General features: G+C 33.9%; 2 protein-coding genes across 2 annotated transcripts; one reads left to right on the forward strand and one right to left on the reverse strand.

Annotated features, from left to right (window-relative positions):
- Positions 1-3: 3 nt before the first annotated feature.
- Positions 4-9649, reverse strand: LOC119192364 (chitinase-3-like protein 1; the record flags this gene model as incomplete). Its single annotated transcript, XM_037446186.1, has 14 exons — positions 9038-9649; positions 6477-6518; positions 3298-3446; positions 3084-3186; positions 2945-3006; positions 2818-2870; positions 2536-2742; positions 2253-2453; positions 2063-2171; positions 1805-1985; positions 1542-1727; positions 432-551; positions 229-352; positions 4-162 (listed from the first exon to the last, which is right to left on the reverse strand). Coding segments are annotated over exons 2-14 (1678 nt in total), but the record flags the coding sequence as incomplete, so codon positions are not given.
- Positions 9650-14073: 4424 nt separating this feature from the next.
- On the forward strand, positions 14074-20112 carry LOC115443160 (allantoinase, mitochondrial). The gene is made up of 10 exons (XM_030168440.2): positions 14074-14311; positions 15186-15337; positions 15885-15999; positions 17222-17368; positions 17550-17607; positions 18060-18156; positions 18423-18636; positions 19103-19232; positions 19300-19504; positions 19960-20112. The coding sequence occupies exons 1-10, from the start codon at positions 14156-14158 to the stop codon at positions 19961-19963; spliced, it is 1278 nt and encodes a 425-aa protein (XP_030024300.2). The 5' UTR covers positions 14074-14155; the 3' UTR covers positions 19964-20112.
- The last annotated feature ends 781 nt before the right edge of the window (positions 20113-20893 follow it).

Here is a 20893-nt window from a genome sequence, read left to right on the forward strand (position 1 = left end):
AAGGGTCATATAATCGCTGCTCTTCACATGACATCCTGTAGCTGATACCACCAGTACAGAAATGGAAATGAGCACAAGAATCTTCGTCTGAGGCAAGATAGGGGGTGTCTGAATCGCAAGATCCAATTTTCAAAGACGACTGGTCGGTTTGGACAGCTTCACCTGTATTTTAGAAAAATATGTTTTAGCTTGTAGTAACATAAAAGAATTAATTTGTACATTTTTTACCGTTCAAAGTGACTGAAATGGCGCCAAGTATAGGGAATGGAGAGCCGCATAGTCCTCTGAAATCGTCCATGTCAATTGCCCAAGCTGCCGCTCCAGCTAAACCTGAGTTTATCACAAATTTCATCTGTGGACGAACAAAGAAGTTTAGTAATATAGACAAATAATTTACATTTCATTCCTTTTACGTACTTTTACCCACTTACCTTTTCTATAACAGTTGATGGTGTGTCGTAAGTAACCCATTGATTGTCGAATACAGCGTATGAATTACCAGCGTCATCTACCCCAGTGACTCCTTTACCTTCCCTTTCTGCCATACAAATCTAAAATGAAATACATAGATGAAGAGAATCAATTTTATTTTACATCGATCACAATTGTTTTTCTTTAAGTGATATAAATTTTATGTATAATCTATACTATTATATAAAGCTGAAGAGTTTGTTTGTTTGTTTGTTTGAACGCGCCAATCTCAGGAACTACCGGTCCAAACCGAAAAATTCTTTTACGTTGGATAGCCCTTTGTTCGTGGAGTGCTATAGGCTATATATCATCAAGCTATACCCAATAGGAGCGGGGCAGTAATGGCTAATCTCAGGAACTACCGGTCCAAACTGAAAAATTATTTTTGCGTTGGATAGCCCTTTGTTCGTGGAGTGCTATAGGCTATATATCATCACGCTATACCCAATAGGAGCGGGGCAGTAATGGCTAATCTCAGGAACTACCGGTCCAAACTGAAAAAATCTTTTTGCGTTAGATAGCTCTTTGTTCGTGGAGTGCTATAGGTTATATATCATCACGCTATACCCAATAGGATCGGAGCAGTAATGGCTAATTTCAGGAACTACCGGTCCAAACTAAAAAATCTTTTTTGCGTTGGATAGCCCTTTGTTCGTTGAGTGCTATAGGCTATATATCATCACGCTATATTCAGTAGGAGCGGAGCAGTAATGAAACATGTTGCTTAAACGGGGAAAATTATGAGTTTTGAGCGCTTCCGTTGCCTGCGCTGCGTAAACGGTTAAAGTTATGCAACAATGATGTATGACGGGATTGTTTCACTTAAAAGTTCTAAAAATATATGATAAAACAAACTCCCCCGCTGCATCTGTCTGCCTGAACGTGTTAAACTCAAAAACTACCTAACGTATTAAGATGAAATTTGGTATGGAGACAGTTTGAGACCCCGGGAAGAACATAGGCTCCCGGGAAACTACTACTTTTATAACGGAAAACTTTAGTCTGAAAAACTTTATAACGCGGGCGGAGCCGCGGGCAAAAGCTAGTATTATTATATACATGATAGGTACCTCAAAGTAAGCTAAAGATCCTTTGGTTTGAGTGTAAGGCCCTTCTTCTCCCCAGCCGCTTATCAGAGCTCCCGGTGACGGATGTGTCGATGGTGCTAAGGTATAACTGCGACCGAATAAAGGTATGCCGAGCACTAATTTTTCAGGGGCCATTCCGTGTCGAACTATATATTTCACCATGAATTCCTACAACAGAAGCAATTAAATTATATGATAATAGTTCATATGCTTAAATTATTTATTTTCAGATATAAAAAACATACGATGTTGTCATATCGTTGGTCCCTGGAGGCTGCTCCAGGATCTCTGTGTAAAGCGCTGTGCTGTACAGCTCTGGCGGGAGGATCGTCTCTTTTCCCGTGAGTCATGTCCCAAGCTTGCAAGATCGTATAATCTGTTGCACCACTTACAGCACTGAGATCGTATCCGTCTTCAATTTGATATCTACGGAACAAACGTATTTTATTTGCTTATCACATAAAAAAATATCTATGAATTGTCATGACTTATTCGTAACTTACCTGAACGGTGGTAGCACGGTTGAAAGAAGAAGTCCGTATGGCGAAAATTTTTCCCTTATTTCATAAAGTAGAGACGTGAGCATTTCCCGTTCTTTGTCATCTTTTTCGCCTGGAATTATATAAAATAGACTTTAGTCTTGAACTGCAATCATTTAACAAGTAAATAATACTAACAAATTGAATACCGTACCCGGATAAACCCAATGAAGATCCAGACCGTCAAAATCATGCTCTTGCAAGAAGTTCAAAGCACTTTCAATAAATAAACTGCGTCTTATTGGCTCTTGCACTATTTCACTAAATAGGCGATCAGTTCCTTCTCCCCCGATACTTAGAATAACTTTCAATCCAGGAATGCGACGTTTTAAGCCCGTGGCGATACGGTAGCCACCTGAAAATATCAAAAAGGTATTCATTAGTCGATATAATTCTATAAAAAATTGGGAGTAATATACCATTTTTAGTATTCCAACCTTTAACGACATCGTAGTCTTCATTTGATGGCACCACGGCGTATGTATGAGGATGTACGGTAGCGAAGGCATAATGTAAATGCGTACAGGAGCGAGGTACCAAGCTTGCGGTAAAGGCCAAAGGTGGTGCCCTATATGCAGCCCAGGACTCGACATAGCACACTACGATCCGGCGAACTGCACTCCCACCAGATGTCTGATGCATTTCTAAATGGAAAATAACGGTTAAATACTTATTTTTATTTATTGTCAAGGATACGACCGATCAAATTGTACAAATACCTTGTAAATTTGCATTTCCTAGTTGAAGTCTTTCATCATTGCGGTTAGTGCTGCTACAAAAAATAATGAATTTAGTACATTTCAAAGAATATAAATTAGAGAAAACAATGTTGTTTTTTTTACTCACTTGTTAAGATACGTTGCCGCTCCGTAATAATCTTTTAAGTTATTGGGTATAACTTCTGCATCCTAGAACAAAAGAAATCAATATTGAATTTTATTTAGACAACACAGTATTTTCTAATACTTATCATAAATTTTTTTACCTCTGCGAATTTAAACGTCGAGTCTCCGTCGTAGACTTCAATAGGTCGTTTTTCAACTGCATCACGCAGGGGTACTCTGCCTTCCCCTTCATCGCGTATACTCCTAAAACAAAATCACCTTTACAAAATTGATACTCGTAACACGCCTTCAAAGGACGTATTACATTCGCATTTGTTTTAGGAATAATTACTGAACTTTTTTATTTATATTTACCTGAGCGGTACACTTTCAACGGATGCTCGTACGGGTGGAGCAATGGGTTCGTGGTACGGAACTGTCTCAACTGCACTTTGTGTGAAGGTCCTAGGGGATGTATGTGGAGACGCTAATACATTGGCGTATAGCATCAATAGCCATAATGACTGCAACAAGAGAAATATGGCTAATTATAAACTTTATGATTAATGATCAGAAATTGTTGTTGTTTTACATTCCATCTTATTTGAGAGTATCCTTGAAATAGGCTGTTTTGTGGCATTTCGTAGATAACCCAAACAACAGTTCAATTATACCTTGATTGGTTTATTTATTCCATTTAATGACGCGATAAGTAGGTAAACAGTAGTAACAATACCCATATTATTATAAAAACACTATGATACGGCATTATGCTCTTCACCCTGAGAGACCAGGTGTGAAGTTTCCTAACTTTAGGTAAGTAGTTCGACTTTAATATCCCTTACAGTTCTTGCCTTTTGCTACTAGGAGGCAGAAATAGAACTACGCATGCTTATGAGCGTTTTACTTGTCTTATCTCGTCATTCACATTATATATTAAAAATATACAAGGTAAGAATATAGAATGTACTAGGTATAAACAGAATGCATGTTGTTCTCTTATTAAGAAACTTCTTCGTATTCCTGTCACCCACTGCAACACGTAAGAATTTGAGTGTACAAACTTTAGGAGGTTGTCGACCTACCACAAAAAGCTTTGTATACCTACATCCGTCAACAATGCAAATAGTAATCGAATTACTTCGGGACAAATAGACGAATCACAAGACGCTATTAATACCGATACGCGAAAAGGTCGCAAAAAAGGACATAAAGGAGTTTAAATGACTACTTATTGTAAGCCTTTGCCAACGTACAAAAAATACAATTGTTTACTTGCTATATTATTATCGACGAGTTAAGTATGGTTCCCAAAGAAGATGCCTAATCTGAAAATAAGAAATGTGGGCGGAAGCGGTCATTGACTTATGGATCAAGTATCGCACGCGGTCTTCGCATAATTTACATAACTTGACAGACTCAAGAATTAAAATCAACACTTGAGATGGGGTCACCAAGGTTTATGTTTATTCAGGGTTCATAGGTCCTACTAGTAAACACACAATTTCTATAATACAGAATGTCGGGACATTTACCTGTTAATTTTATACACACACACATTTTTATACATTTTATGCGCTAAAAATTATCGAATTTAAATAATCCAAAGATAATATATTTTATGTGAAATACTAGTTTTTAGTGTTTATTTGATAGATACCTACAGCCGGTCTATATAATAGGTATAGCCGATGATTTGTTTCACTATTTCGAATGAGGCGACTTGATCTAATAAATTGCTACAAAACCATTGCTAGTACGTTGACACGAGTCGTTCGGAAAACAACACAATTTGCATACAGGCATCAGAGGCAGGTAGCCGCGCCGGCTGCCTGCGGGTCATCGTCATCATCCCAACCAGTCCAAGGTGTTTTCGCGTGACATTTCGCTAACGATTAGGACGAGATTTTATATTTTTGGATTCGGTCTTGATTATCAGCGGCCATAAATTTATAGTCTTGGTGTTATTGCCTAACCGGTGAGGTATATTTTATAGTAATAATTTTATGTTAATTGCCTATTCTCAAATGAGCTAGTTGAAATGGATTTGATGATAATTAAGTGTAACTGTAATAAAATTATTAAATAGGACCGTATTATGATTTGGCAAAAGATCCAGTATCTTCATAACAAATAAGAGTGGACGATATTAGAAATATTACGAGCTTTTGATAAAAATATACGTGTACTAGGAAACTACAGGATCGTCATGACATTGTGAGTATATGAAGGCCAAGGGGTGCGACGATCGAACGATGTCCATGTGCGTGCCTCGCATACTATTACACACACAATCATGTCCTTTAATATGGGCAATATCTTTAACTACCTATAGAAGTTATATTTTAAATTGTATGAACTATTCCACATGTATGTTTATGTATAACAACATATAAATAGAATAGTAAACTTATTAATCGAGACTATGGTGCGCACAAATAACTTTCAATACCAATTAAAAAAATTTGGAACTGAAATGAAACTATATTACTTATACAAACAAGGCAATTTCAGACAAGTACCTTTTCTGAATTCATTTAAATGTTGGTAAACTTAGGTAGGTTACTTAAAGTAAATGAACTCAAGACAGATGTTTTAAATCGTAATGAAATTATTAGTCATTTCCCAGTAACGCAAACCACAAGTAGAGTTTCGTCAACAAAATGTATTTGCCGTAGTTATTGGCAATACATTTACACCGTTATTTTTTTAAACATACTCTTTTTTAGAAGGTAAATATTATTGTCATCCCGTTACTTCTGAGACAAAACACCATCAATACTTTATGAAAATAATGCGCCTGCCGTGTATGCAAATATGGTATGTACTACGGGCCATACGGGGGAGATGAACTCCTACTTTCTATGTATTTCAACCAGCCGATCCCGATTCCTGTTTCGCGGCCACGTGAGTCCCACTGGCCCATATATTCGCAGGTGGTTCGTGACTCACGTTCCCTTGTAAGTTGTAACGTACAATAAAAGCTGGGTATTTATGTCGCGCATATGAAATTAACTATGTACAAGTGCCTGCTTATGCGTGCACCAAAGAGAAATTTTCGGACCTACATACATACACCATTAGAATACAATAACACTAATATTACTATGAAGTAGCGAATAATTTATGACAAATGCAATTTGTTAAGACACTTAGTGAAATTATTACAATACGAACGTATTAATAAATAAACCGGTCAAATGTACCTAATAGTTTGCTCTATTAATTATAAGTACTGTTTTAATTATTGTGGTTGCAACCTGTTTTTGGCCAATTAAATTTCAAAGTAGGCGTACAAAGAATAACAAATTTCATTGATAATTTAAAGTAACAAAAATGCATTGCAATGGCAGAAAAAAGGTTTTCATTAATACATTTAGGCAGTTATTGTATCTAAATCAATTAATTCATAGGGGAAATTGTACTCTTGGTAAACAAAAGAAATAAAAAATAAAGACCCACTTAGTTATTAAACACAGACAACGCTATAATTATTTAAGGAATGTTTTCTTCAATTTCCACACACAAACAATCGAAATGAAAAAATGACTTACCCATGTTGCAAATTTGTGCCCCATTTCGGGGAGCCTTTTTATCTGTAACAACGAAAACATTTGGAATTTATGTTTTTGAATTCTTTATTTTTAAACTCAGTTATGCACACACTTGAATAATATTTTTGTAAAACCTACCTAATGGTCAATGTTATTAATGAGCGAGTGTGGATGCGTGTTACTCTTCAGCAATTGAGGCTGCGCATGCGTCGCGTGTGTCGCGCGACTGAGCGGGCGCCGCGCGATTCGCCTAGTGTTAAATACTTCGGTGTCATCGAGCTTCGCATAACATCTTGCACCCGTGCTTATGCGCATGAATTATACGTTTTGGGGACACGTGTTCTGTTTTAATGCCCATAAAACATGTCCAGTATAATACTCGTTTGTAATAAGTCTCTGTAAACTTTCATTATTTTTGTTTATTTGCGACGCAACGATACCCAACACTAGGAACCTTACTAACCTACGCAGTTAATTAAAACAGGTTTAATATTGCAGGCATTGATAGGATAGTGTTAAATTTAACATTTTTTTGATAATAATTGGAACTACAGAACCATAATGATGCATTATGTAGAGTCTTCTTGAATTATTTATTTATAATTACAAATAAAAAGTAAGCTCAGTAAGTTATTCGCCCCATGGTTAATATCGCAACTTACTAGTATGAGCTACCCCTAATTTTTCATCACAAAGGACATTGGCATTACACCCACATTTTAGTCACACTGAGACCTTAAAACATGTTATGTTTCGTAAATACAATATCAGTTTCAATAATTTTACAACATAATACATAAATGCTTCTACACAGCAGAATCTATTAAACAACAACCCTGGTAGGTGTGTGACCGCTTAGAACAGTTTGTCTTTCGAGAGAATGGGTCGACTCTACCATGGTGCTACCACTAATTCAAAATATAGGACTGAATAAGCCACGCTATGGCAAAATTTTCTGACCTTAAAGAGTTGCTATATTTTCAAGTTTTTTTCCCTATTTAACCTCCATTTGCATTGTTTAAAGTTTAACAACGCGCCCACGACGGCCATCGTAACATATTAGATGCTTAAGGACGGCAATGATTGTTTCAAATCCGTTGATTTTAGACATTATGTAAAAATAAGTAATACGTCTGGAAAAGGCTAGTACAAATCCCACCTAGATTGACTCTTTTGGAGACATTAAAAAGGACGCAACCATACAATAGAACACATGTGTAATTTTTTTTGTAAATTAAAATCAAAATAGGACTCATAATTCACTTGTAATGATGGGAAATATTACGGATAATTATCGTGACGTCTTACTAGTATGAGAAATGATGCGTCACACTATAACAATGCGCTTGAGGAAAATGTATCCTCATTGTGCTTTGTTTACATCCCTCCCAAAAACTTTTAGAAGTAATAAAACTTTTTGAATTGTTTCGTAATCTTTTGAAAAATCACATAGGGTTAGCCACATTTTATTTGATATGATTAAGAAGTTAAATAACTAACATTAGCCATAGATATATGTATCGATTTATTACTACGTCGTGTCTCTGTACCATTATTTATTTTATGAATAGTAATAACGTCAAATATTCTGCTCTTAATTTAAGAAGCTCGTTTTGCAATTTTTCCCAATAAAAACAAAATCTAATGTGAATGATGTTATGGTTACCCTACAGAGACAAATAATTTTTATTGAATACTACCGGTTTATTCTGCGTATTATTAATGTCAAAGTATCTAAATATTTTTTTGAGTGGAATACGAAAGCACAATGAAGTTTATCTTGCAATTTTATATTTATATTAATTAAATAATAAATACACAATGATAACTTTTAACCAACAAAATTTTTTTGGTGGTTTGTAAGGGTTCGTATTTTTAAATATGATTAATGTGTTATTTTATGAATTATATACACTTTATCTATACTGAATATTATGATATGTATAATATTATTCTATATAGTTAATGTTCATAATGGTCCTTTCAGGTAAAAATAAATTTTGATGCAATACAATAAAACATTTTATAGCCAATTTAGATAATTGCCGGGACCGATCAAATATAATTGTACAGACTTCGATTTCTTATGTTTTATCAGCGATCAAAATATACATGATATATTAAATTACATGTTAATATAACCAAAAGATTGCACAAGCAATCTACAAGTCAATCTTATTTGCCGTAGTGCATTTTGCTGCTATCAGTCGAATTTGTAACGTTAGACACCAATCCGTACAGAAGAATGTGTGGTCCAAGCCTCACAAATTATGAAAGGATGTTATTTAGTACTATAATTAGGGCCGCAATGCTAGGTAACTACGAACGACTACTAGCAACAATAATTGTTTTCCAACAATCAACCATGATTGTTGGAAAATAATTACTCTCGCGTTTACTTACCAAAGTAAACGAGAGAGCAACTATAGATACAACGACGCGACGTTACTTTTACGGAAGATAAATAATAATATGAATGGTTTGGTTTATTTTGTGAACTAAAGAACCTCACTTGATAGGTATAAATTATTTATTTGCCTTTAAATAAGGCATTTACGTACCTTCTGGATCCTTTACTTGTTGGCATATGATTGATGTCGATGATGCACTAGTAATATTTTATTTGATATGCTTTGTCACAATTATTTCAATCATTATTGATGATCATAAAACGTTTTGAATATTAATTCACTAGATAGAGAAAAAATACGATAAGTGTGTGGCAGTACAATATTATGTATAAATTGAACGTACCTACTTAGTGATGATTATGATTTGGTTTACACAAATAATATTATAATTATATTATAAGTTAACTCTTTAAATTATAATTATACCTATTTCGGCTATAATTCACTTTTAAAACGCGATGACCACACTAAATTGTAAATACTATTTTGTTCTATTGTTCATTCGTAGTATAATAAACACTTAATTAATTAACTATCCCGATTAAATGTGAAAGTATTTTCTAATTATAATAGTTGTACATTTCTGGTAGCTGTTACTGTTGAAGTGTTGGTGTTGAAGCACACGCGCGGCGCGTACGTGGGCCGTGGTGCTTCGTTGCAGGAGCCCTGGCCGCTGCCATCATTTGTATGCACGGTGCGTTTCTTCCTTTCTTCCCGCCAATGTCACTCGCATTGTTTATCGGCACACAGTCGCCACCGCGCCAACATCTAACTGTACCCTGACTAAGTGGACCCTGAAATTGCCAATGGTTTAAAACATATTTGAACCAGACCATTAAACAGTGTCAGTAGGTATATTGTTTATAATATTTATATGTATCTACGTAATACGTATACATACTTGAGTATGCATCTTAAATGCATGCCGCAGAGTATGTACATTGTACATAGGTAATTGTTCCAATCGGAATCTGGATCATTCTGCCCTTTTAAAGTAGATCAAAACCGGTATATATTTAAAACGTCGCAAAAATTATAAACATCAAGAACAGCATTTATTTGTAGATTGTAGGGTTGCACTTGCAACTAGTTGCGACTGATGGCGGGAGCATCCCGCATGCTGTTCAAGGCGAAGTTCAAGGCGGTACGTTGGCATTTATTGCGGTATTCGTCAACATTCGGTGTCGGAAGCCATTGGCCTCTGATCTGTTATACATCTACGAGCAATCGCCGATCGATACCATGATAAAAAATGGCAAAACTAATTTTATGGTTATGCCGAAAAACATTTAACTAGTTTTTTCGTCTTGCAAACATCAAGAAATACAAATTAAATGGTTAATTACGTTCCAGTTTTAAAGGAAGGGCTAATAAGACCAAACCACAAGTAAATTAGAATATCTTTGCTATTCTATTTTAGCTATGTTAATTGCAAACCTCTTACCTAAGAGGAATACTTATGTGGGATAAAAATTATGAATGAACAAGAATGGAAGCCAGTTATCACTGCTCATTTGTTGAGTTATCTTCTTTAGTACCTTTAATTTTCATTCCCAGAACAAGATGCAGTGTAAAGATTACATCAAGAATTGACTAATTTGGAGCGGCAATAACTAACCTAACCTAACCTTTTCATAGTTAGGTATATTATAGTTTCGCCGGCTTTATTAGGTCCCATATAATATAAAGACCCAAAGGGCAACTGTCGATGGTGATATAGTTATTGCATAGACTATAGCCGGTCTGCCGAGTTCTCGAGTTTATTCCTCGGATCAGGTAAAATAAAAGGTATTTGTGTTTTTTTTTTAAGTTGAGCTGTGATTTGAAAATGACTAATTTATAGTATCAAAAAGAATTTATTGATTATTCATAGACCCTTCCTTGAACTACTCGGCGGACTATTCAATACCCAGCTAGGAAATTGCCGCTCATAAAAATACTGTAAAGTTACATAACTCTTGTATTTAAACATTTTCTTGTTAATTTTCTTTAGAATTAAGTATATTGTCAGAACTTCTTAGTAAGATTTAACGACAGTTTAAAACGTAAAAAAGTACTACATTTATTTCGAATGTAGAATCCCCAACTCGTTTTGTTATATAAAGAGTACGTATGGTCGTGAACGAGTTTTTAAAATAATTTGAACGCCCACGGGTAACATCTAATAGATATCGAGAAATGACGTCCTTTGTTGACCGCGGAGGTTGGAGGTTGGAAGTTGGAACATAATATTTTATTAAATCCTTTGAATTATGTAGCTTAAAATTCATAAATGGGTAAATCTTTGAATATTGCCAAAATTACAACTGATGACGTAAGCTAAGAAATAAAAAATCTAAACTAAATCTTCATAAGGTCAAATTAACGTTTATAAGTGGTTTGATTGTTTGTTATAGGCACACCTATTCCCACATGTTAAAATCTTATTATAATCTAGCTTCATTGTATCATAATGCCTATAGTAGGCCTTTTTCTTCTTTATCTGATCTTACACTACTATTATATGGGGTCCGCTCGTACAGCAAAAATAAAAACATGACTTAAAAGAAGATTACATTTCTTGTGTTTTAATTCTTAGTAACTCGAATTTAAGTGGAATAATTTTAAGATATGCAGTAGTTTTTTAAAGTCGTTTTTTTTAAAAGGTCTTTATTTTTTGCTTTTTATTAGTTATAAAGCAGATTGATTTGAACCCAATATAAAATGAATCATTTTCATCCAATTGGATTTTGAAGAGTTCCCTGCTATTACTTCGATGTTCAAGGTGAAACAACAGCATTTTTAATATGGAAGCAAATTAAAGCTGTATTAAACACAAAGATTCATCAAAAGCTTATTTGATGTTGAGAAGTTAACTTCTGTATTTTCGGAGGCCAAGATATATCAATTAAATTTAAATGGGACTATTCTCAAACTATACGAAATCCAAAACAAAGTAATTGTGTAAAGCAGACCTCGGGGAAAAAATTTCACTGAAGAAACATTTTTTTTTACAAACAATTGAATAACCTTCCCTTTTCAAGTCGGTTAAAAATTGAAGAGTAAAATGAATCAACTGTAATATGCGTATCATAAGGAATTTAAACCATCAGTCTATAAGACTTACGCGTTATTTGCCTGTACATGTCGTCATGTTGAATGGATGCTTATATCATTCCTAGTGGTGATTCCATACTATGGTTATATTACATTATCTTACTTTTAATGCGGATCTTTGTAAAAATGTTTTGACGTTTGTGAGAATTAAACGCTGAAATTGTACGCACCGAAAGGCAGTGTCCTGGTTTAATACTGATTAAACATAAACTATTATTTTCCGGTAGTTTGCTCTCATTGGAAATAATGGAATTTTTTAGTCTACTTTTTTGAATATATGGCGCTGGCGTCCTACTGTTGGCTCTATAAATGGACTTTCATAGCAGGAAATATTTTACACGCGGTCGAAGCTACGAGCAACATCTAGTCTATTATATATTATTAAATATAATATAAAAAATATACATATTATTACAGACACCTACTTCATAACAGTGGATCAGTATCATGCGAAGTATTTCTCTTTAAGACTTTATTCTTTTGTTATTTTTTTTTTATAGTTCCTAAAAGGGGAACGATATTGGTATAAATTGTTTTATAAAATAAATAGCATCTACTTAAGTAGCAAGTGGTGTTTATGGCACTTAATTGTTTATAATATTATAGCTAATTAGTACCCAATTTACTTAGACTACTGTGTTTTCTGTGTTGCTCAGAGACTCGTAGTTTATAACTCCATACTTTGTTGCAGTCTTAAAATTTAATTATTTCTTAGGGGCTGCGCAGATGTGGCCTTTTTATTCCTGAAACACTAGTTGCGTTAATTGCAACACCTATACGTCCACTGTTTCTGCACATGTTCACACTTCGGAAACTTATCATAACATTTAAACTTATTGTGTTTCCTTAGCATTGCACTACAATTTAAACTGATGTAAACTTATCTTACTATTGATTTTTGCCGAAAATTAAGACATATTGTCATTCCTGGACTCATTTCTCTTTCAGAAGAAAATTTAACATCTGCGATTAAATCTATACTATTATATAAAGCTGAAGAGTTTGTTTGTTTGTTTGTTTGTTTGAACGCGCTAATCTCAGGAACTACCGGTCCAAACTGAAAAATTCTTTTTGCTTTGGATAGCCCTTTGTTCGTGGAGTGCTATAGGCTATATATCATCACGCTATGACCAATAGGAGCGGAGCAGTAATGGCTAATCTCAGGAACTACCGGTTTCAACTGAAAAATTCGTTTTGTGTTGGATAGCCCTTTATTTGTGGACCGCTATAAGCTATATATCATCACGCTATGACCAATAGGAGCGGAGCAGTAATGGCTAATCTCAGGAACTACCGGTTTGAACTGAAAAAATCTTTTTGTGTTGGATAGCCCTTTGTTCCTGGAGTGCTATAGGCTATATATCATCATGCTATAACCAATAGGAGCGGAGCAGTAATGAAACATGTTGCAAAAACGGGGAAAATTATGAGTTTTGAGAGCTTCCGTTGCCTGCGCTGCGTAAACGGTTAAAGTTATGCAACAATGATGTATGACGGGATTGTTTCACTAAAAAGTTCTAAATAATGTAACAAAGTCCCCCGCTGCATCTGTCTGCCTTAACGTGTTAAACTCAAAAACTACCTAACGTATTAAGATGAAATTTGGTATGAAGACAGTTTGAGACCCTGGGAAGAACATAGGCTCCCGGGAAACTACTATTTTTATAACGGAAAACTTTAGCCTGAAAAACTTTATAACGCGGGCGGAGCCGCGAGCAAAAGCTAGTAAATTATATAAGACAAGTAACAATAGTTCGTGGCATATATAGTGCAGAGTTTATCTACATTAAATGATGCTTAACATGCAAATTAGTTAAACACTAATTCGTGATAGGTATCATAATGTAAAATAAGTAACTTCTAGAAATGCATGACAAATTACTTTTTAGGAAGTCATTGGGAAAAAAATCCTTTTCCTTAAACAATTATGTAGGTACTATAAGTTGGTATGTTCGGTGGTTCGTAAGAAGCCTATTGCTACTCATAATTCAAGGAACTTTAGCAAATAGTAGCAGTATTGTATAAACAAACATTTTATCTATTAGTTTGTTAACATAATAGCATGAGTCCTTACGAAGATAAGTGCATAGCCGATGCAATTGAGTAATCAGTTACAATAAGAGTTTCAATTGGTCTGGTAGTGTTACTAGTCTTAGATATTATTTTGTGATAATGCTATCTCGACAGTTATTTATAAGTAAGCGTTTAGTGACGGAAGATGAAATATTCAGCGGTGGTGTTTTAGTTTCTAAAAATGGCATTATAGAGTCGGTGCTAAAAATGAATGAAGTCAAAAAACTACTAGCTGCAAATCACGACAAGATAAAAGTAAAGTAGTCGTATCAAAAATGCTTATCATTATCGATTGACGGGGTGATCGACCTTATATTAAAGCTCATATACAAACAATTCATTCTATTATCGTTTTATTGCAGTGTTTAAATGTACATTTAAAAGCGCGTAGTGTTGCGTATGACAAACTCATATTCCTAGTCGTATAATATTCTTAGTATACATTCTTTACTTTGAAATTTTATTTATGTGGTCTAGACTAAGTGATTATTTTATAAAAATAGAATTATAAAAAATGCTTGTCATCCAAAATGTAACGCGAGAAAGGATTTCCAAAATCTACGCAATAGTAAATAACTTATAATGTTTTGAAATTTTGAGAAAGAAGTACCTGTCAAATAACAGTAATAGCAAACTATGACGTCACTGAGTAACACCTGCCATGACGTTGAAAGATATAGGGCGATTACTCCATCACACCCCAATTTCAGTCAAAACATTTTTTAAAATATGCTGATTTCAATGAAGAATTTATATTTTGTATTGTTTTATATTACAATAAAATAATGTACAATATCATAAGAGCATAGCATAGGAGACTAGCCTATATGTATATATATGGGCTAAGTAGGTATTCATTTGCGTAACAAGCGGACCTATATATTATTACTTACTATACGAGTAGTGAGATTTTTAAATATTTGTTATGTTGTATCTATTTTATCAAAATATGAAGAAAGCAGAAAAGTAGATTTGTTTCTTAATGACGCGTATCCCCATGCAAACAAAATACCTACTTGTATAATTTATGATATGATATATTTTCAAGTACGTTGTCGTAGAAAGTAATACCTACTTACTTATTTGATAGAATTTTTACGTCTTGAATTTTAGAGCGTTGAAATTACAGGTCGTGGATGGCGGAAATTCAGTGTTATTAGCCGGCGTGGTAGACTCCCACGTACATATTAACGAGCCAGGCCGGACCGCTTGGGAAGGATTCCGCACCGCTACCAACGCCGCTGCTGCTGGCGGTATCACCACCATCGTTGATATGCCATTGTAAACCTTATTTGTAATGCTTAATAAATTGTATTTATGGTATTATTACAATTCAATATTTTTGGGTTTAGATGAGTAAGCAGATAAAATTATTTTCTTTAATAATCGACTCGACTGGTTTGCTTTGCTCTTGTATTTATAAAATGTTATTCTATGAACTGTATATTATTGTTATTTTACTTCTACTTACTGTACAAAATGCAAAAACAATCTATCTAATCTCAGTTTTCGGGCAACTCATTAATTATACTGACAAAATATGTGTGTCTATAGCGTGGCTCTACCATATAAGAAGTTTATAGTGTTTACCAGTTTTAGTCCTAATACGTAAATAATTTGGTATATATTAATTAGTGATAACACTTATTCCCTAAGTCTGTACAAGGATAGGAGCAGACTTAATATAATCGGTTGGATTATAAGTGAAAGTAAAATAGAGAATTGGTAGAGATTTATTTGTTGGATGTATGGTTTTCATACTATGATTCAATATTATTATAGGTTCCTAGTCTTTAATTAACGGTTACAATTTCTTTTCGAATTGCAGAAATTCAATTCCCCCAACTACAACTCTAGAAAACCTTAAAATCAAGGCAGCCGCTACAAAAGATAATGTTTATGTCGATGTGGGATTTTGGGGAGGTGTTATCGTCGACAACCAAGTGAGTTATTAGTTATTACTTAAAGATATGAATAATTGTAATTAAAATTATATTAAGTTACAGTCCATACATAAAATATACCTCACTTTGATCACCTTCTAAGTAAATCGTTTATAATTCACATTTATGACCATTTGTTGAATTTTAATAAAATAATTAACACTTAGTCTGTCGATTTCATATTGCTAAATACGTCTAATTTTTAATCTGGTGTCAAGTAAATGCTTGCGAAGTTTGGGGTTACTGTGAACGTTGCAACGAACTTAGCAAATTTACCTTTACATAATTTCTCCGAGAATGATCCTAAAAATAAATTCTTAAATGCGATTGCATTGTCCATAATATATAATCTGATACATGCCACGAAACGCATCTTCGCATTCAAATTCAGTGCCATAAAATTATAATTTCGATGGCGCGGTGCAGAAAATTTAAGGTAACGGTACTTCTTGGATTCAACTCCAAAAGAGAATTTATATTATTACACTTATTTTTGTTATGTCCAGTAATGTTATTTGCAGATTTGATTTTATCGGTGGTACTTAAAATCTAAATGTATCTGAGTTGAATTTTATCTTATATGGACACAGCACAGTTGTATAAAACATTGTAACTATTATGTAGAGTTTGTAAACAAATAGTTGAAAACAAGACATTATACCTACTTATTAGCTACTTACATGCATATTACTTACTTATATAAGTATATCTAGTTATGCGGGTAAATAAATTCGGTCATCACTAAAATTCATAATTAAATATGAATAAGGTAATAGATAGGTTCCACAACGTCATAAAGTTACTATAAATTTATTAATAAATAAATAATACTGCCTCGGTGTCGTAGTTATTACGGTACAACTGCAGTTCTAAGGCCTCAAGTTCGAGCCCCGGGTCGGGGCTCGAACTTGAGACATTTTCTGCCCGATATGACGATGGATTCACCCCCTACCCCTTTGGAGATAAAAGGCGTGAGTGCGTCTGTGAATGTACACACACACACACAGAGACACTCACGCCTTTTGTAAAAATAATAATAAAATATTCTCGTGTAAGAAAATAATAAATTAAGAAAAGTAAATAAATTTTCTATTATAAATATTCCCATTTTACAGCGCACATTTTCTATCTTGACATTTATAAAGTTGTTCGTTAGCACTTAGCCAACATACACAATTAACAACAATCCAACATGTGTTAATAGTTTTACACCTTTTTACAGGACAGTCTATTAGATTTAGTGAAAGCAGGCGTAGTTGGCTTCAAATGTTTTCTCTGTCCGAGCGGTGTAGAAGAATTTCCTAACGTGGGGATGCTAGATCTGAAAAAAACATTCTCAACACTGGAAGGAACAGGATCTTTACTAGCTGTAAGTATTAAAATTCCTATGAAGACATAAGAAAAACATATGTTATACGTACCTTCTTTTTCAATTCTACGTAGTTCGTATTTTAAAAGCACTAGAATATAGAAGTGTCGTGGTTAGGAACTAGCTACACTTCATTACATATCGAAAATTAACCCAACTAATAAAATATTGTTCCTTCCAGTTCCACGCGGAGCTTGAAGATGATAAACTGAAAACTAATGAAAATGTAGAGAAAGGAGGTATATATCATTCATCATATGCTAAATACTTACAGTAGATATACCTACTAATATAGACGGAAAAAAACACTATATCAGATAATCGCGCGAGCTTGCATCTTTAACAAAATATAATAATTGAAAATGAAGAATCTACGCACAGTATTTTAACATTAAGTACATATATGTTAAGATTTGATGTCATCGTAACCAAAACAAAAAAGCCAGCACAAAACTTCAGGAAAACTTGTAAGGAAAGAACACAGTAATAAAAGAGTACAGAACAACGACATTATCTTTATGTGATGGAGTCAAACATTGTCAGTTTTGGATTGAGGGACATTTCGATTAGTATAGTAACACTGCGTGAACTCATATTATGGCATTCCCTAGTACTCATTTTATTTATTTAACACCCAAGTTTGAAACTAAATAATGTATGCAGATTTCACGTCATTGGTAATTTTATTTAGATCCAGAGGATTATACGTGTTACCTAAATTCGAGACCTCCGAGCATGGAGATGAATGCCGTATCATTAATAATGAACAACTTTATAGACAAAACAGAGTAAGTGACAAATATATTTAAATTAATCTCCTCTTACTTCCGTAGCAAAACACGTAATACCTACTTAGCTTGCATAAAAATAAAAAAAAATTTAAACCTTTCGGTCGATAAAATTCTTTTTATAACTCTCGATCAAGCGCATACAGAGACATTTGAGATATTTTAAAGGATATTATTACTTTTACGATTTGGCACTTCAATAAGAATAAAAAAAGTTATTCAACTTAATGTGATTTTTTTAAATTCATGTGCAATATTTACCGCAGTGTTAGAGTACATATCGTCCACGTGTCTTCTGCTGATGTTGTTCCCGTGTTATCTGATGCAAGAAAGAGACGTTTAGAAAAAGGAAGTAAAGCTTGGCGCGGTGGTGTAACTGCCGAAACTTGCCATCATTATTTGAACCTTATAGCTGAAAATATACCAAAGGGACACAGTGAATATAAATGTGCGCCTCCGATACGTGATGAAATGAACAAGGTGGGTGATATTAATAGTACATGTGTACAAGTAAATAAACAAGTTTTGCTGCCAAACTTACATTTCCATGCACATGACTACGCGGTTAAGTTTATGATATGTCTAAGTACATGCTGATGCTATTGTTATCATGAACAATCTGTCATGTTGATTCAACATCTTTAGGTTTACAAACTCATGCTGTTATGCCGTAGGCTACATATAAGCTTTTAAAATATGGAATTTTGTCCTTTTAAATATTGTCAAATATTGGTTCGTCCCCGGAGGTAACCACTGCTATGCCAATATCTATACTCAATACCGTTTTAGACCATTTGCACATGCAGATATACTTACTCATTATGCGAACAGTAAAAGTTCACGAGCTCTATGTAGAGCTACTAAAACATTAGTGTCATTCTAACTCTATATTTGTTCAAAGATAAGTTTGATTGCATATCCTAATTTTTCTTTTAATTATTAATAGGAGAAGCTTTGGCAATATTTACTAGAAGATAAATTGGACCTAGTCGTTTCGGATCACTCTCCTTGTACACCTGAGCTGAAATGCAGTGACAATTTAAAAGCTTGGGGAGGAATAGCATCCGTTCAGTTTGGTAAGAGAAATCAATGAAAAAGCAGTTTCTTTGAGTATAATACCTACTGTATCGTAATAAATTTTAGGTCTCTCTTTATTTTGGACGGCTGCGAGTGCTCGAAGTCTTGATTTGATCTCGATAAGTAAATACTTGTCCTCTGGGCCGGCACATCTTTGTGCTCTTCAGAACCGCAAGGGCGCTATAAAGCCAGGACTTGATGCGGATCTCGTATTCTTTGATCCAGAAGCAACGTTCCTCGTAACACGCGACATGATACGACATAAAATAAGGTATTTCACCGAAGTAAAACTTCATGCAGTATTCGGTTATGATTGCAGTTATTAAGGATTTGGTTGATTTTAAAGAACTGGTTACGTTTTATCTCCGGACATAATAATAAAATTACCGTACTGAAAACATGTACCATATAATTTTTTGTCATGTTTTGTAGCCGTCTCCGTTAATATTGTAATAAATGTATTATCATTTTAGCCACAATCGTAAATACGTATTATTTAGTTGATATCCACCGTAATCTAGTGGCTTCATTAATTAGTTCTATGAAGAAAACTTGGATTCGAAAAATCCACTTTACAGCTAGTCCATTCATTGAAATATTATATTCGTTGAGAGTAAATATTTTGTACTCGATTCTTCCTGTCACATAAATTTCAGATCGTAACTAACAACACAGACATGTTTGTATTTATGACATACCTATCTTTATACATGTGTAAATTTTCAGCTAACGCCGTACATGGGTAAAATACTCCAAAGGAGTAGTCAGAGAAACATATCTCCGTGGACAACAAATATATGTTAATGGTGAAATTATTGGTGAGCCAAAGGGAAAATTATTGTTGAATGAATTATAATTAGACTATCTATGTATAATTTCTATGAAATGTTTTATTGTTCACTTTAATATTTATATATAATATATATTTTATACTCATAGGAAACACAGTAGCTAAATAAATTTAATGAAAGAAAATTTCAATTTGTTTTCTTTTGTGAATATACAGATAACTGGGTTTGTGCATACACTAGCATGAACCTATCATTGATTTGGATTAATTGTTTTATTTGAATTAAATATAGGCACGTAATATTTACGTAAACAAAGGTAATATTTTTAATCTGAAAAAAAAATGCATGGGGGCTTCAGTGCGTGAAAAATGTAGTAGTACCTACCTACCTATTTATGTAATGAATGTAAGACAGTAATGGTGCGGCATTACACTAGTGACAGTCAAGGCACACACAATTATCGTTAGTCGACATTATTTTACTTTTAAGATTAGATACATTTCGCCCACATTTTAATTTATAGAAGGTGGTAATAGCAAAAAAAGAATAACCTATATTATGCAAAGTAAGCACCCGAGTAATTAGGTACTTAAATTAAGGTGGTAGCTCAAGGTCCATTTTCATACATTTTGTTTCGGCTTTAATCTGGGTAACTAAGCAAGTATTGGCAAGTAAAGAATTTAAATTCACGTCTAGTTAGTGATTATTGTAGTTGAAGAAAATGTAAAAATAATTAATAATCATGGATATTTCTGCCTTTAAAATTTCGTCATATTAAATTTTAAAGGCCGAAATATCCATGATTATTAATTATTTTACATTTTCTTCAACTGCGGTTTATGAGGTTTTAGAATCGTTCGTCGTCGTTG

This window comes from Manduca sexta, unplaced genomic scaffold (assembly GCF_014839805.1).
Source record: "Manduca sexta isolate Smith_Timp_Sample1 unplaced genomic scaffold, JHU_Msex_v1.0 HiC_scaffold_2689, whole genome shotgun sequence".
Classification (NCBI taxonomy): Eukaryota; Metazoa; Arthropoda; class Insecta; order Lepidoptera; family Sphingidae; genus Manduca; species Manduca sexta.